General features: G+C 41.4%; 1 protein-coding gene across 6 annotated transcripts in view; it reads left to right on the forward strand.

Moving 5' to 3' along the window:
- The window catches only part of ATP8B4 (ATPase phospholipid transporting 8B4 (putative)), a 293,676-nt gene that overhangs the window by 241,871 nt on the left and 33,026 nt on the right, over window positions 1–18,779 (forward strand). For all 6 annotated transcript variants that reach the window (XM_069596531.1, XM_069596528.1, XM_069596532.1 and 3 more), the window contains 2 exons: window positions 2,099–2,282; window positions 2,928–3,151. In XM_069596531.1, coding sequence (XP_069452632.1) covers window positions 2,099–2,282; window positions 2,928–3,151 — 408 coding nt within the window. The remainder of the gene's footprint in view (window positions 1–2,098; window positions 2,283–2,927; window positions 3,152–18,779) is intronic.

Raw genomic sequence — 18,779 nt, forward strand, 5'->3', positions numbered from 1 at the left:
TATATGCACAAAGAGCTAATCTCATCTTTTTCCGGCTTTGATGATTATTTTTCACTTTCAGAGTTTGGAAAACAAACGGATCTCCTTGTAGACTATTTCTTAGAGGACAGAAGAAGTTGGACAGGAGTATATTGTGTTTCCCGCCTTGTAATCAGCTGTCTGTTAGCTCTTAGTGTTTAGAGCATCATGCAGCTGGGTTCCAGACGTACCGATGTGTTGTCTTCTACACCATGGAAAGTTACAGAGCTCAGCTGCAGGCCAAGCTTAGTTGAAAGTTTGTCCAGATGACATGAACTTCTCTCTTGCACAAATGAGCAGCAACTGAGAATTCTAAGCCTGTCAGCTGGGACTTGGAGCTGGTGGCCTTCGTTGAATTCCCCAGGGACCACGATAGGGAAAGATTCCCTGAAGACTTGTGCTCTGACTTTCTCTCAGGTTCAGAGAGGTCAGTGTGAGGTCAGTTAGGGCACTTAGGTGTTAACACACGTGATTTTCTCTCTGTATCTCCAAATATGTTGAAAGAAAGATCTAAGAGAGTTGCTCTTCAAGAATTCCCTCAGCTTCAAAGCCTGAGCTTTAGAGACCATGAAATATCATTTTTCATTTAAGGAGAATTGGCTATGTTTCTTCTACTATGGTCAGAAGTTTAAAAAAGAATTGTGATTTCACTTTGCTCAGATCTTGATGCTTTGCAGAGTGTAATTGGATCTGTTTTCTCACAGTCTGTGCCTGTTTTTCAGTTGTTGATAATAAAGAAAAGAGAAAAGAGAGAGATGGGAACCATTCTAAGCAAGACAGCCAGTTACCAGCTTTCTGTTTCAGAGAGTGTAATTATATTTGAGAATGCTAATTCACAATTGCCCCTAAAAATTCTAGGCCTCGACATGAGAATTTTCTACATTAGAGTTATGTTTTTATACTCATTCACCCATCTTTCCAGTCATCCCATTAACATTTATTAAGCATGCCCAGGTCATAGTGCCAGAGCCTGAAGATGGATAAGGATATGAAGAGAACAGAATCTCTTTGTTTTAGAGATTGTCATCTGGTGGGAGAGCTAATCTCACAGTATTGTGATAAATACTATACAGAAGCATGGACATGGTGCTTTGAGAGCATAGAGGCAAAGCAGCACATTTAATTCCTCATGGGAAAATTAGGGAAGAATTCCTAGAGAGAGTGATATTTTCAGGTAGAGGAAACAGCAAGTGCAAAAGCACTGAGGCAAGAAAGAATTTGTTAACTTGTAGAAACAAGCAATTTGGCATGACAAGAGTAAACTTAAAGGTGGTGGTGGAAGACAGACCTCAAAAAGAATATAGGGACCAGAATGTGATGGGCTGTGAACATCTTGCTAGAGATTCATTCAAAGATAATGCCAACTCAGAGTTTAGATGGGTTCCTGTTTTCTTTTAATGCATTTACTAAATAATGTAGAGTGAGATATTTTCTAGAAAAAAAATTACAGTTAATTGCAAAGGACTATGTCCTCTTTTTCAGTCCTTTCTTGGTGTGTCTAAAGGCTCTGATGTATTTGGGGAGGAGCAAAGGTGGAACTGGTTGACGCACCCTGTCTGAGATACAGGTTGCATGCCACCCTTTGCACAGGACTCTCCTGATTTCAGTCACTATGCTCTTCAAGGACTGATCTCCAGATCATTTGCTCCTCATCTGCCCTCACATCAACAACCACAGCAATAAACACTAAATTACAAAACAGTAATGCAAAGGAAACAAAAATGTCACCATGTAGAACAAACAAATCATCACTTTGTAGTTCATTCTAAGTGGGGTGTCCTTCACATTCCCTTATTTTAGTGGATTCTGGAACTTCCCTGGCATTGAACTGTATCTTGCCAGCACAGCATGATAATGCACCAAGGAGGACACACAGGGCACTGTGTTTTTGATTTTTATGGTAAAATTCCTTGGCACACAGAAGGCGTTCAGTACTCTCTCTTGTCGTTTGTGTGACCCTGAGTCAACAATGACTTATCGAAGTGAATTAAACTGTTTAGAAATCAGTTGAGAAATAAGAAATCCGCTTCCCAAATGACATCTCTCTTGTTCTTTTTTTTTTTTTTTTTAAATAACCTAGGCCTATGCCCTAGAAAGTGATGTCAAGAATGATCTTCTAGAACTTGCCTGCATGTGTAAGACTGTGGTTTGCTGCCGAGTCACCCCTCTCCAGAAAGCCCAAGTAGTAGAGCTTGTGAAGAAGTACAGAAATGCTGTCACTTTGGCCATCGGCGATGGAGCCAATGATGTCAGCATGATCAAAAGTAAGGAGATATTTGCTTAATGGGGCACACTGCAGACCTGGAGGCCCAGGTTCAGCATTTGGCAATATATAATGGAAATTGCATTGAAATTTAATTTTCCCAGTGGTTCTAAAATGAATACTTTCAGGTACAATGCATCCACCATTCATTAAAAAAACAAAACAATCCTCTGTTTTTAATTAAATCATTCGTGTATCTATCACTATTTGGAGAAGTAAGTAGCTATGGTGTAGAGGCATGAACACTAGACACATAGTCCCAACTGTTATGTTTTGCCACAAATTGTAAAACTTTGTTCAAATTACTGAACTTTCTGAGCAATTTTCTCTTATAAAACGAGGATAAACACCTAACTATCAAGAGTGTTTCATGAGATAATGTGTGGGAAAAATGGTAAATGCTATAGTTGTAAGATTTCCATGAATAAATAATAGCATCACAAGATAGGGGAATTCCCTGATGGTCCAGTGGTTAGAACTTGGTGCTTCCACTGCTGAAGCCCAGGTTCAGTCCTTAGTCTGGGAATTAAGATACCCCAAGCCATGCCATATGGCTATAAAGAAAGAAAGAAGAAAAGAAAGGAGTGGTAGTTTTCCCAAAGAGGTGTCTTTGTCTGGGAAGTGAAAGTGTCCTTCTTCTTTTTAGGTGCTCACATTGGCGTCGGCATCAGTGGCCAGGAAGGGCTGCAGGCAGTCCTAGCCAGCGACTACTCATTTGCACAGTTCAGATACCTCCAAAGGCTTCTCCTTGTTCATGGAAGGTGGTCCTATGTCCGAATGTGCAAATTCTTATGCTATTTCTTCTATAAGAATTTTGCCTTCACACTTGTGCATTTCTGGTTTGGTTTCTTCTGTGGTTTCTCAGCCCAGGTGAGCAAAAAAAAAAAAAATTCTTTTTTTCTTTTATAAGATCCCCTGGATTGTCGATGACTATTCTTCATGGTTCTTTATAATACATAGAGATCATTTTCATATGTCTAACACATGTGACAGTTATGTAATTCATAGTTGACCTGAGCTTTCAACCTAAAAAAAACAATTTAGCTAGATTTTTATCTTTTGCTTATTTACATAATAACTAATGAGTACACCTTTCTGTGCATTTTTATGTTTTTATTGAAATGTTGTATGATGACAGGTAAGCTTGCTGTAGTTTTAATTGTGGATTTGAGAAACAATAATAAGAAATGTTGAAACATATCTATTAGGAAGATGGTCACTCACCCAACACACTAAATGTAAATATTTCAAATCAGGGGAAGGAATTGAAACTCCAGCCTCAAGGCTGTTTTGATAGCAATTCATTAGCTAAAAATGATCTATAGGTTATGTTGGTGGCAAGGAAGAAATATTAGCAAATTTGTAAATTAGGATTCTATTTTTATATCTATCTGTAGTGGTGCAGAGGTTAAAGCATCTGCCTGCAATGTGGGAGACCTGGGTTCGATCCCTGGGTCAGGAAGATCCCCTGGAGAAGGAAATGGCAACCCACTCCAGTATTCTTGCCTGGAGAATCCCATGGACAGAGGAGTTTGGTGGGCTACAGTCCACGGGTTGCAAAGAGTCGGACACGACTGAGTGACTTCACCTTCACCTTCACCTTCACAGCCATCTTAAAGGTTACTTAAGCCCATATCTTGGATACAGGAAAGTTTTGACCCTGAGAATCAACTGTGAAACGTTAAGACTTACAGCATTTAAATATATCTGTGACTAGAAAATGGCATCACTATTTTAGACAACAACAAAAGAAAAAGATTGTCCTTGAGAATGAAATGATAATTGTAACTATTATCGGAGATTTCTTCAATTCTTCTTTCCCCTTGGTTTTAGTTACTGGTTTAAATTGTATACATGGAGCTATTTTTTTCAATCATTTTATTTCAGAAAAATTGAGTATGAATTAAATTTTGGCATTTATGTTAAATGTGCTGAGGGAAATTAGTGAATCCTTGTGGTAAAGGAAATAGGTATTGTACATTTTTCTCTTTATCTGAGAAGTTGAAATTTCTTAAAGTAAGGCACACCTGTACCCAAATTTTCTCTTTTAATAATAACGTTCTCCAAACGAAAAGCAGACTCTGATATTTTTGTTGATATTTTTGGTAATCTCTAGACAGTTCAAATAAAACAAAGTCTTGATTTTTCAGTTCAGTTCTGTTGCTCAGTAGTGTCTGACTCTTTGTGACCCCATGGACTGCAGCACTCCAGGCTTCCCTGTCCTTCACCAATTCCCGGAGCTTGCCCAAACTCATGTCCATTGAGTCAGTAATGACATCCAACCATCTCTTTCTCTGTTGTCCCCTTCTCCTCCTGCCTTCAATCTTTCCTAGCATCAGGGTCTTTTGCATTGAGTCAGTTCTCTGCATCAGGTGGCCAAAGTACTGGCGTTTCAGCTTCAACATGAGTCCTTCCAATGAATAGTCAGGAATGATTTCCTTTAGGGTGGGCTGGTTTAATCTCCTTGCAGCCCAAGGGACTCCCAAGAGTCTTCTCGAACACCAGAGTTCAAAAGCATCAATTCTTTGGCACTCAGCTTTCTTTATAGTCCAGCTCTCACATCCATACACGACTACTGGAAAAACCATACCTTTAACTAGATGGACCTTTGCTGGAAAAGTAATGTCTCTGCTTTTTAATATGCTGTCAGGGTTGGTCATAGCTTTTCTTCCAAGAAGCAAGCGTCTTTTAATTTCATGGCTGCAGTCACCATCTGCGGTGATTTTGGAGCCCCCCAAAATATAGTCTTTCACTGTTTCCATTGTTTCCCCATCTATTTGCCATAAAGTGATGGAACCAGATGCCATGATGTTAGTTTTCTGAATGTTGAGCTTTAAGCCAACTTTTTCACTCTCCTCTTTCACTTTTAACAAGAGGCTCTGTAGCTTCTCTTTGCTTTCTGCCATAAGGGTGGTGTCATCTGCGTATCTGAGGTTATTGATATTTCTCCGGACAATCTTGATTCCAGCTTGTGGTTCATCCAGCCTGGTATTTTGCATGCTGTACTCTCCATATAAGTTAAATAAGCAGGGTGACTATATACAGCCTTGACATACTCCTTTTCCTATTTGGAACCAGTCTGTTGTTCCATGTCCAGTTCTAACTATTACTTCCTGACCTGCATACAGATTTCTCAGGAGGCAGGTCAGGTGGTCTGGTATTCCCATCTTTTGAAGAACTTTCCATAGTTTGTTGTGGTCCACACAGTCAAAGGCTTTGGCATAGTCAATAAAGGAGAAATAGATGTTTTTCTGGAACTCTCACGCTTTTTCGATGATCCACCAGATGTTGGCAATTTGATCTCTGGTTCCTCTGCCTTTTCTAAAACCAGCTTGAACATCTGAAAGTTCACGGTTCACATATTGCTGAAGCCTGGCTTGGAGAATTTTGAGCATTACTTTACTAGCGTGTGAGATGAGTGGAATTGTGCGGTAGTTTGAGCATTCTTTGGCATTGCCTTTCTTTGGGATTGGAATGAAAACTGACCTTTTCCAGTCCTGTGGCCACTGCTGAGTTTTCCAGATTTGCTGGCATATTGAGTGCAGCACTTTCACAGCATCATCTTTCAGGATTTGAAATAGCTCAACTGGAATTCCATCACCTCCATAAGCTCAAAGGAAGGTAATGTGGTCTGGTATTCCCATCTCTTTAAGAATTTTCCAGTTTATTTGGATCTTGATTTTATCTTCTCAGAAATAAAAGTTTTCTTAGTACTCCCCCCAAAAAGGCACCAGTGTGGGGATATTTACGTGCTTATAGTTCCACCTTAAGTCCAACAAAGACAAGTGTGAGTGTGGCCTGTGCCCTCCTGGGCTGTTGGTTTTTCATCCCCTTGAGAATGAAACAAGGCTATTTGCTAAGTGGTGTTTTGAGATATCCAGTTTTCATACTGCAAATGTTTGGGGCTTTTGAAAGATGATAAGACACTGAAGAGATGTCAACTCTTACTTAGACCTCTTAGGACACAGAGAAGCAGTTAATGATTTGAATGTGCAGACACACAAAGCTTGGATAGGCAAGTTTACCACCAGATTTGTCTTTGTTGAAACTGTGAAATTGAAATGAATGTTCAATGAGTTGTAATCTCCACATTTGTGTGATTTTCTGCTCTGTTTTCAGGATCTGATAAAACTGGCAGAGTCAGATGTTAAACAAGTAGATTTTTAATCTTCTCAACAGTATTTTCAGTTTGACAGAGAACAGCAAGGGGGAAAAATGATTGCACCAAAGACATGAGTACCTGATGTAAACTCAGCTGTGAGGCACATCACCCATTTATGATTAGGTTTCATAAATGGTTGATTTTATTGAGCATGTTTCTTTTCTGTGTTCCTGTCTTCTCCTTTTTATTATTTGTTATTACTAGGTGGGCCAAAAAGTTCATTAGGGATTTTTCCATAACATCTTATAGAAAAACTCAAATGAACTTTTTGGCCAACCCTATATTATTTTTTACACTGAAAACTAGTTAATTGCATGGTCTTCTTTTAAATCCATTGTCAGTCTGGACTGGCCCACTGTATTCTTTCTGATGGTGGTGAGTTGAGCTGGACCAGTGGTTCTCAAGTTTTAATGTACATGGGAGTTACCTGGAGGGCTTCTAAAGCACAGCTTCCCATCAAGTTTCTGATTCAGTAGGTAGGAGGCAGAGCCCAGGAATTTGCAGTTCTAGCAAGTTGCCTGTAGATGCTGATGCTGCAGGTGGGGGACTATACTTTGAGAACCAGGGGGCTGGCCAATATAGAAGAAAATCTGAAGGTATGCTTTTTGAACCCAGAGCCCAGAGTGAAATCCAGTCTGCTGATGCTGTTTGGTCCATTCAAGACTCTACTTACCTTTTCTGAGTCAGAGGGGCCACTTAAGCCAACATCTTATCACCCCTCCCAATAGAATTGTTCCAGAGGGCTTAGAATCTCCTTATAAACCTTGCCAAAACCTTGGCCCCTGAGGCTTATACATGCACTCAGACAAGGGCAGGAGAAAGAGGGGTATTTGTTTCAGGAGAAAGGATTGCTTTTCCCAATTAACTCAGTCTATTACGATTTTATCTAGCTTAACTCTGAGCTCCTCCAGGAAAGCATTTCTGAGTTGTGCACACATGGCTATTTTTATTTATGTGTTTTGCTTATTTATTTTTATTTGGATGCATTGAGTCTTGGTTGTGGCATGAGGGGTCTTGGTTGTGGCACATGGGCTTAGTCTCCCCATGGCATATGGGGTCTTAGTTCCCTGACCAAATATTGAGCCTCGGTCCTCTGCATTGGAAGCTAGATTCTTAACCACTGGCCCACCAGGAGAGTCCCTCAGCCTATACTCTTGAATGACACCTGGCTCATAGAAGGTGTATAGTCATTTCAGTGTTGTAGGATGTCTCTAGAGTACTTTCTTGTGTTCCTTGAGGCAGATCCAGCAAGGAGAGTCCTTCCAACTTGCCTCCAGTCATTCCAGCAGATGCCACTTACTGTACCTGCACCAAGGGCCATTTCTATAGGCTTTGCATAAAAAATAAGTAAATAAGTCTGTGTAAATAAGTACAGCCTGACCAACACTGTGGAGTCAGTGTCTTAAGATCTTAGTGTGTTATGGCATTGATTCCAAAAAGTAGAATGATGTTTTTTCAGTTGCATTAATATTAATATTATATGATAGTTAATTGGGCCACAGGTAATATTTCTTAATTATTTCTATATATATATTTAGCTTCATTCTAAAAAAGACAGAGTAGATTTTCCCTGGTTTATTTTGCTTTGCCTGGGTCTTGGCTGATTTAATAAGGCAGGGAATATCCTCTTTAAGCAGAGGAGGAATCACCACATAAGACCAATTGGGCTACTGAGTAGAATCTTGGATTGCTATCTTGGATTGCTATTAGGGCCATTTGCTCTCATTTTTATGATGATTTGATCAAATTGAGACTTAGGTTTACAGCTACTGGACAGGGTACTTCAGTCTTACCACTAAAGGCTTTCATCAAATCAGTGAATATTTATTATGTGTCAGACTGTGATACCTGCAGGAACTGGTATCTTAGGTACAGAAAAGGATGTCTGAGAGGTGTCTTCTTGGTGGACATGGCAAACTGATCTCACAAACTTTATTAGTTGTCCACACTGTGGAGAATTTAAAGTTCCAGTTTCAGGATTTTCACAAAAGTAGATAGGCTTGTCAGCAGAGTGGCAAGTAGTAACTTGTTATTAGCTGTTGGAGAGGAAGAGGCAGCAGGTCAATGACAGTACCCTTGTAGTGTGGCATCAATGCTTTGATGTCATCTTCTAGGTGGAGTCATGATATTGCTGACACCAACAAGTAAGAGTAAAAGCAAATTGTTGTTATAGCTAACACTTAAATATCACTATGTGCCAGGCATTGTTTAAATGTTTTACATATATTTGTTCAATTCTTATAATAATCATATGAAGTAGGTCTTTTAATTATAGTCTATGTCAGCTTTTTAAAAAAAATTTTAAAATATTTTTAATCATGCTAAGACACATAAACATAAAATTTACTGTCCTAACCGTTTTAAATGTACCATTCAGTATATTAAAAGTACATTCACATTGTTATGCAACAGACCTTCAGAACGTTTTCATCTTATAAAACTGAAACAAACTCTATATCTATTGAAAAGCAACTCCCTATTTCATTCTCTCTCCAGCCCATGAAAATCACCATTTTTGCTTTCTATTTCTTTTGAGTTTGACCGGATAATTTCAAATGACCTATGTTCTAGTTTACTGATTCTTTCTTCCACTTGGTTGATGCTCTCTATTGACATCTTCAGTCCTTGTATCCTTCAGCTGTAGGATTTTTGTTTTGATGATTTCCATTTCTTTGCTGAACTTCTCATTTTGTTTATGTATTGTTCTCTTAATCTTTGTTTCCTGTGGGTTCTTACAGTTCACTGAAATTCTTCAAGAGTGTTATTCTGAATTCCTTGTCGGACAGTTCATAGATCTCCTTCAGCTTGGAGTACTGGATGGGTCAGCTGGCAGCATCTGTGGCCAGGTGTGGGGTGCTGTCAGGATCTCTAGTTAGGTGAAGTCCTTTCCTGTGCTTTGAGGTCAGGGGGCTGTTGCTGGCTGAGCTTTGTGATTGCTCGTGGTAGATGACATCTCAGACTGTTTCCTGACCAGATGATGCTACTGGCGGATTCTGTGTTTATGTAGAGCCACCTGCAGGACTGTGAGTTTGGAGGGACCTCAGGCTGTGCTCTGTGATTAGGTGGGACCAAAGTGTGTGCCCCAAAGCTGGGCTGGGTCCCTGTCTGGGTTCCCTCATCAGGTGGAACCCAGAGGTGATTGGCTCCAAGGTTGAGTAGATGCACTAGCTGAGCTCCCTGAGTGGGCTGGGTTATAGGCAGTGTTTAGCAGTTGGGCAGTTCTGTATGTTGGGCTCTGCTTAAGGGTGGATTTATAGACTGGGGTCCTTGACTGGGTAGTACCACAGGCTGGACTTTGAGGCTGCCCAGGGTCACTGTTCTGACTCCCTGGTTGTATGGGGTCAGAAGCTATACCTAAGACTTGGGCAGGCCTTCTGATCTGGGGGTCTGTATAAACAGGCTGTAGGATGGAGGGCTCCCTGGGTTCACTGCCCAGGCTTCCTGATTCAATGGGACTAGGGGCTATATTCAGCAGTTCAGTTCAGTTCAGTCGCTCAGTCATGTCCGACTCTTTGCAACCCCATGAATCACAGCATGCCTGGCCTCCCTGTCCATCACCATTTCCCAGAGTTCACTCAGACTCAAGTCCATCAAGTCCTTGATGCCATCCAGCCATCTCATCCTCGGTCGTCCCCTTCTCCTCCTACCCCCAATCCCTCCCAGCATCAGAGTCTTTTCCAGTGAGTCAGCTCTTCTCATGAGGTGGCCAAAGTACTGGAGTTTCAGCTTCAGCATCATTCCCTCCAAAGAAATCCCAGGGCTGATCTCCTTCAGAATGGACTGGTTGGATCTCCTTGCAGTCCAAGGGACTCTCAAGAGTCTTCTCCAACACCACAGTTCAAGTTTTCTCTTCTGCCAGGGTGAGGCTACAGAACAGGCTACACAGCAAATGTAGCTTGTTGACCGAGTACCCATATCAGGCAGAATTGCCTGGACCAAACAAGATTTCCTGGCCAGAAGGGGTTACTGGCTCAGTTCTGCAAATGGGCAGAGCCCCTGGCTGGCATCTCTGCTTCAGTGCTGCTGAGTGCTGACTGCTGTAAGCCCTGTCTCCCTTACATCTCTATCTGATCCACTTTGGGCTCTCTTTCTCTCACTGGAGAAACCATAGACCCAGAGGAGCCCTTTTGGTGCAGTGCTGTGCCAGCCTGGGGGAGAGGTGACAGGGTCAGAGTGTAGTTGTTCTTCTTTCCCTTCTAATGTGATCCTTCTCGGTCTCTGTGATGCAGTGGGGCACTCACTCCCATTCCTGGGGTTTCACAGTGCTCTCTTAGCTGTGGACAGTTGCTGGGTGGTCTTTTTGTGAGGGGAACTGAAGCTGGGGATGACCGAAGCTGCCATTGTGATCACATCACTCCTGAGTCTCTCTTTTCTTGAAAGCATTTGTGTGGCATGCACTGATTCCCTGAGGACACTACCTACCTGAGATCTCTCTCTCTCTTTTAGGATTTTTTTGAATTTAGATTGCAAACTCTGCTGAATACCATCGGAGATTCAGGTTTCAGGAGATTTTTTTTTTTTTTTTGTCTCTCCATTTAGCTGGTGCCAAGGCTGAAACAGGCAAATTTCCTTGCATTCCCTTTCTGCGTGAAGATTTCCTCTGTACTCTCACACTAAGGAGTCAATCCTTTGCTGCCTTAGCTTTATGAGAATGTTAGATCCCCACTTTGGTCTAATCTTTGCAACGATAATGCTGTCTCTTATGATAAATAGTCTTAGAGTCAGTGAGATTTGATGTTATTACCCAAACTCACTTGGCATAGAGCCCTGTTTTTTCCAAGCAATATGCATAAAGTTCTATGGAACAGGTACCATACAGAACCCATCTTTGGGAAATTCTGGAATAGATGTCTCTGTGGTGACAGTTTCAAAACTATTTATCATAGTTTCAGCGTTTTGAAGTGGTAAGATGTACAAAGCACAAAATGATGCTAAGAATATTTTTCCTAGAAGAATAGGCTATTTATGGTCCTCTCTTTCAAAAACTTCTACTTTATTAGTTAGCTCTAGTCTAAGGATGAAATAACCCTGTCTTACATGCTAAAGTAGGGACAGGGGGTTACATCTAAACTTTTACAAACTCATTTTCACTATCCTCAAAGTTTTGTCCTTATTATAAAAACAAATATATGTGAATGTATATCAACTTTTATATATCTGAGAACATATATTTTGTACTTTCTCATTAAAAACACATTTTTGAGAAATCCCTCTTGTTTTACATTCTTCAAAAATGTTATTTTTCTTAATGGCACTCAGAAATGTACATTTATTACAAATTGTTTACTCTGATTTCATAAACATTTAAATTTTTGTCATTTAAATTGAATAATTCATCCCTTGCGCATAGCCATGAGTCACACGGCATTGTCAAGTTGCTAGTAAAAATGCTTGTTTACTGACTTCGGAAGAGAAGATAAAATGATGAATAGGTCAAGTCCCTACCCACAGCGTACTCATTTTCTCATTGGGAAATAGACACATGCACAAATATGTCTCATAGAAGTACTGAATTTGAAGTTAATAGGAGCGCAAGGGAAAGGGAGAAATCTATGAGGATTTGGTGTGACTTCAGGGGCTCAATTAAATCTCAAGTGAGAATATGAATGTTTTCAAGATTAAGTGGAAGTCTGGAGGCCTGAAAGTCTAGCTACCTCAGGGAGGCAGGGGCTGGTTTGAATAAAATTATAAGTGTGTGTGTGCTCAGTCATATCTGACTCTTGGCAACCCTGTGGACTATAGCCCACCAGGCTCCTCTGTTCATGGAATTTCCAGGCAAGAATACTGGAGTGGGTTGCCATCTCCTTCTCCAGGGGATCTTCCTGACCCAGGAATCAAACCCACATCTCCTGCATTGGCAGCTGGATTCTTTATCTTTGTGCCATCTGGGAAGCAAAGGTATAACATAATTGATTAAAAGGAGGAAAACCCTCCTGTCACACCTGAATACTTTCCAGCTGACCTGCTGTTAGTGGAATTTAAAATATCTTTTTAATTTCTAAAATTCCACTTAAAATCAACTCATTCGGAAATAACTTTTATAAACTGCAGGGTATTACTTACTGTATAAAGCAAGAAGTATATTCTAGAACAGATGTTGTACTTCTGTAAAGATGAAAACACTGGTGTTCCCCCATCCTACCCTGGGCTTCCCAGGTGGCGCAGTGGTAGAGAATCTGCCTGCCAGTGCACGAGACACAGGAGACGCAGGTTCGATCCCTGGGTCAGGAGGATCCCTTGGAGAAGGGATGGCAATCCACTCCAGGATTCTTGCCTAGAGAATCCCAGGGACGGGGTACAGAGGAGCCTGGTGGACTCCAGTCCAAAGGTCATGGACTGAGCGACTAAGCACACACGCACGCTCCATACCACCCACGTGTGAGTGGGCTGATGTGTTAGTATTACTAAGAACTGGCTGTGAGGGCAACTTGAATATGGAATTGGGATTGCTTGGGTTCATGGCCTCTTTTCCATTCCCTGTTTTTCACTAGAAGCTCCTGATTAACAACAGGTTTAACTGAAAAAATTCTTTGGCTTTTTTTCTTAGCCCTGTTTTTCTAAGGACAATATGCTGTAAATGAGGCAAGTGAAAAGAAAACAACATTTTTGGGAGAGACACTAGTCTGCATAGAATGAGAATTTTTGAATAGGGGACATTTTTTCAGTGACACTTTTTCACCCACTGAACTCATTGAGCTGTCCTGGGCCTCCAAAGCCACATGCTGGGTGACAGGCTTTCTTAGCCCATAGAGCCCATTAGAAAGCTGCTTACTTCCAATCTGTTAATGAAAGTTGGCCCTCTGAAGTCTTCCCACCCCTGCCATCCTTCTCCTAAATTGCTTCAGTGGAATTGAAAGCTCTGCAGTGAAATGGAGCCAGTAGTAATAAAACCTCCAGGGCCCCGCAGCTGCAGTAACATCAGGCATGTGTGCAGAGGTCCATCCTTGGCAGGCCTGATCTGCAGTCATCTCTTTAGTCCCCGCAAGACTGAGACTCGCTGACATCCTCTAGCACAGAACCTACAGTCTCTGAATGCTCATTCATTTCAAAAGAGGAAACTGAGTGTCAGTTTGGGGCCAGGTGCTCTGTTGGCCTCCAGCAATAACAGAATGAACCAGAGGGATGCAGTTCCTGCCCTCAGGGAACTTAACAGCCAGGGAATGGTTTCATTTTCATAAATATGAAACTGATGTCGAGTAACTCTGTAGTCACCTTTCTCTTATTTTTCCACCAAGGGTTTTTTAAAATTAAATTTGTCATGGATGGGATGTATCTTGGGGCCAACCCTGTCCAATCTCAGCATGATTCATAAACACCTAAATAATTCTTCCCTGCCTCTCTCAACAGACTGCTTTGAAGTAATCCACTCTGCAGCTGAAAACATCTGACCAAACATAAACAGATGTGCGTCCATAGACATGTTGTTGACTTTTAAGACACCAGTTTAATTACTTAATGAAATGACATGTGCTGTTTCTTTACTACCTTGGCCTGTCTCTCGGTGCCTGGTGAATTTTATCTAGGCTCTTATTCTCTGATGAGAGCTCCAGTAGATTCCTGGTAGGTGGGTTGGGGCAGATGTGTGAGCCCATTCAGCTGTGATGTGCAAGGTTCCCAGGGGCCGATGGGTGGGACCTCTCACTGCTTGTGAGATGGTGGCCCTGAGGTCACTGGAATGGAGTATGGTGTGCTGCAGGCTGGTTGTGCTTGGTTTGCGGACTTTCCCTTGCTTAACCTCAGTGGCTCGCCTCTGTTGTGACTGTTTCTGGACACATGGGGAAAGAATATGCTGGGCAGGGACCAGACTCTTTGTTTGCTTTGCTGGGTGGACCTTTCCTGGGAGAAGCAGCCTGGACACAGAACAAAACGTGTGTGCCTTGTTGAAATCTAGAATCTTTGCTCCAGCAGGGAATGTCAGTGATACTGCATCTAGTTCCTCATTTTATAGAGGAGGAATCCAAGTTCCCCAAGAGTTGAGGATCAGCAATAAACAAGGCAAAGATCAGAATTCACCATGCCTTCTGACTTTTTCTTCAGTGCTCATTCTACTCTGCTTGATGAGTGGCCACTGGAATTGTTACAGACTTGAGAGAATGGCTGGTGGTGACAATTTAGTTGCCAAGTCGTGTCTGGCTCTTGTGACTCCACAGACTGTAGCCTGCTAGGCTCCTCTGTCCATGGGACTTTCTGGACAAGAATACTGGAGTGGATTGCCATTTCCTTCTCCAAGGACCTTCGAGAGAATGGCTCTATCTTTAAGAAAAAACCGTCTTCTCCTAACCCCTAATCAGGCAAATGTTTGCTTTATTTGGAATCTAAAGGAAGGAGAAACATCCAGAAACACTCAGTATACTATGACTATGGGGAGAAAATGAACTCTCTTATTGAGAGGGAGAGACTTTGTACTGTAGGGAGTGTCTCCCACAACTCAGATCCTTAGAAAGGCCAGGCCTGCCTCTAGGCAAACTGCCTCCTGGAATCATCTGGAAGCTGAAGGCCACCTTCTGCCAGCAAACTGCCACTAAAAAGACAATTTAAATATAATCTCTCCTGATGAGATTTCCAACCAGATTTCTGGAACAGGGGGATTTGGAGAAAGATCATATAAATCTTTAAACTGAATCATGGATCCTTTCTAAGGACATACCTTATTCCAATCTGTTATCAAAGCCTGCATGGTTTTCATGGAATCCTCTGTTGGCTCATGTATACTATTTATATGTGTAACTTATTTTTAAAGTACCTTATTCCCGCAAGACTTTTAATAAAAGTAAACTGTCCCGAACCGGAGATAAGCCCCCCACCCACCTCAAAAAAACAAAACAAAACAAAACAAAACAAAACCAAAAACAACAAAAAACCCATTGGTTGAATCCTTGTTTAGGAAATTCACATTTGAAACCATGCAAATACTGGCACTGTGTACTTCTGGTATTATCTGATGACAATTTATCATTGTCAGTGAGATACAGGGCTGTGTATGGTTTTTTTTTTTTAAGTTCTGCTGTGATATGGAAACAATTATTTTGTCAAGGCCAGAAAAACATTGGTTCTGTCAAACAGTATAAGAAAACTCATAATGAAAAGTTTGGAAAGTGACGTGAAAGAGTGCGACTAATCTCAAGGCTTGGGTGACTTCATGGATTTGGTTACCTGCAAGCCCATCTCAACCTGGCTGGCAGTCCCCGTCCACCTCCACCCTCACTCCCCGGCCACCGCCTTGCCTTCCAGATGTGCTCTGGGGAAAACCCAGGGAGGGGTGGGTGCTCAGGCCTGGGCCATTACTCCTGGATCCAGCTAGTGGGTTTCTGTTAATTACACAAATCAGTAACAGATGTGTTGAGGCTGAGCACCTCATATTTATCCCACAATGTGTTTTCTTTAAATGGCAAATGTTTTTTAAGGCCAAAAAGAAAAAAAAAATGTATCATTATATAGTTCTCCTCTGAAACACACAGCAAAAGGGATGAATACATGTCTCCAGAGAGGTATTTCGTCCTGTCATTTGAACAAGGAGCTAAGCCAACGGTCTCAGAATAGAAAGCCCTTTGTAACTGTCTGAGATCCTTATTAAAGTTTATTTAAATGTGGTATTCTATAAATCATAGCTTTTGTGTTCCCCAAGCTGTTAGATTGTAATTTGTAGCTGTGGTATTTTTACTCTATATAAAATGGTCGATAAGGTTGATAAATTGCTCCCACAGAGAAGGGAGCAAGGAGGAGCTTTCCCTAAACAGGAAAACAGTGAGGTTGGGAAAAGGAACACTCCACTTTTTTTTTTTTTCTGATCTGTAAAGAGACACTTTTAGGCTTCCAAACAGATTAGTAGCATCATGCAGAACAGAAAATTTGGAAGTAGGGGTGGTATGGCTGCCCCTAGGAGGATGCAGTTCCTAGGACAAATATTTTTGTTCAGGACTCCTGTTTATATAAACAATTTTGAGTCACCCCAAATCAGAATGTCAGCAGTGGTCTGATATAGTCTCAGGCCAGAATGCTGCTCACACGAGAGGCAGCAGAAGAATCCCTCCTCCACCCTCCACCCCTCCCATCTCTTTGGGGCTTCTGGTCAACCCATAACAATGGAGAAGAGCAGAAGAGAGAGAGAGATGGGGATAGTGGATGCAGTAGAGGGCTTGAGGATGCCTGGGAGGGGAGAAAATGGATGGGAGTCCATGTGGGTCATGATCTGGCTAGTATGTCCCTCTCATCTGGTCCTAGTCATCAGAGGGGATCTTTAAATTTTTCTAAATGTGGCTAAGGACTTAAAGGGGAAGTGGAACATTTACTAGGATAACTATCTGAGCAGCTGGAGATCTCTTGCAAGGAAAGGAAGAAGCCTGTAATAGTAGAAATATTGCTTGTGACTTAATTTTTTAAATCATTTCAGTTCAGTCACTTAGTCATTGTGGCCAACTCTTTGTGACCCCATGGACTGCAGCACTCCAGGCTTCCCTGTCCATCACCAACTCCTGGAGCTTGCTCAAACTCATGTCCATTGAGTCGGTGATGCCATCCAACCATCTCATTCTCTGTCATCCCCTTCGCCTCCTGCCTTCAGTCTTGCCCAGCATCAGGGTCTTTTCCAGTAAGTCAGGTCTCTGCATCAGGTGGCCAAAGTATTGGAGTTTCAGCTTCAACATCAGTCCTTCCAATGAATATTCAGGACTGATTTCCTTTAGGATGGACTGGTTGGATCTCCTTGAAGTCCAAGAGACTCTCAACAGTCTTCTCCAGCTACACAGTTCAAAAGCATCAATTCTTTGGTGTTCAGCTTTCTTTATGGTCCAACTCTCACATCCATACATGACTACTAGAAAAACCATAGCTTTGACTAGATGGACCTTTGTTGGCAAAGTAATGTCTCTGCTTTTTAATATGCTGTCTAGGTTGGTCATAGCTTTTCTTCCAAGGAACAAGCATCTTTTAATTTCGTGGCTGCAGTCACCATCTGCAGTGATTTTGGAACCCAAGAAAATAAAGTCTGTCACTGTTTCCATTGTTTTTCCATCTATTTGCTGTAAAGTGATGGGACAAGATGCTATAATCTTAATTTTTTGAATATTGAGTTTTAAGTCAGCTTTTTCATTCTCCTTTTTCTCTTTCAAGCCCCTAAAGCCTAAACTGTGCTAAATCAATACACATCACTGGGAAAGGTGTTTTTTAAAAAGTGAGTGACTCGTGAATGACATTTGTAGAGGCAAAACTAGAGTTAGAGTAAACAGTGGTTGATTTAATGAAATATTCACGAGGAAAGTGCATAATTATATCAAGGTATTTCATGTTCTTTAAATCATGCTCTAATTTTCCATTGACTTTATTAATATAGTAGTTTGTTATGGGTAGAAATATCTTTGGTTGTAGCAATAAAGGATTGTATTTCCATAAAACAGTATAATCAGTAGGAAAATGTACCTTTTTAAAAAAATTGTTAAACATACGACTTGAAGCTTGAATCTTTGCATGTTTCTTCCTCCCTCTGTCCCTCCCTGTCTTCCTTCCTTCCCTCCTTATTGAAAGTATTCACTTATGGGCACTATCCATTTGTCAGAGACAGAGTTTCATGTGCAGTAGTAAAGAATATCTCTCTTACTTTGCCAGGCAAAGGGGAACACAGTGAACTCCTGCCCTTGAAAACTGTGTGTCCCAACCTGGGAGGATTTGGTGAGGAGTTTTATAGCAATGGTTCAAAGAGGGGGTGTGCTGATAAGGGTCGGGGTATATGAGGGCCTGCACTCCATTAGCCTGGTCTCAGGCAATCTCTTGATGCATTTCTCTGGTTCTTCTAATCTGGCCTCTGTGGTTTTCTCTGGAAGGAAGAGTGCCGACATCTTGCATTTGTTGGGGATTTTAGTGTGAGCTAAAGAGCTCAAAGATATTGTTATGTATGTCCATTGAGGTTATTGTTATGTGCTTCTGTTAGGTCCATACCATTTCTAGGTATGCTATATTAAGAAGAGGTGGCAAGAATACATAGAAGAACTATACAAAAAAGATCTTCATGACCCAGACAACCATGATGGTGTGATCACTCACCTAGAGCCAGACATCCAGGAATGCGAAGTCAAGTGGGCCTTAGGAAGCATCACAATGAACAAAGTTAGTGGACGTGATAGATTTCCAGCTGAACTATTTCAAATCCTGAAAAGATGATGCTGTGAAAGTGCTGTACTCAATATGCCAGCAAATTTGGAAAACTCAGCAGTGGCCACAGGACTGGAAAAGGTCGGTTTTCATTCCAATCCCAAAGAAAGGCAATGCCAAAGAATGCTCAAACTACTGCACAATTGCACTCATCTCACACACTAGTAAAGTAATGCTCAAAGTTCTCCAAGC

Source organism: Ovis canadensis, chromosome 7 (assembly GCF_042477335.2).
Source record: "Ovis canadensis isolate MfBH-ARS-UI-01 breed Bighorn chromosome 7, ARS-UI_OviCan_v2, whole genome shotgun sequence".
NCBI lineage: Eukaryota > Metazoa > Chordata > Mammalia > Artiodactyla > Bovidae > Ovis > Ovis canadensis.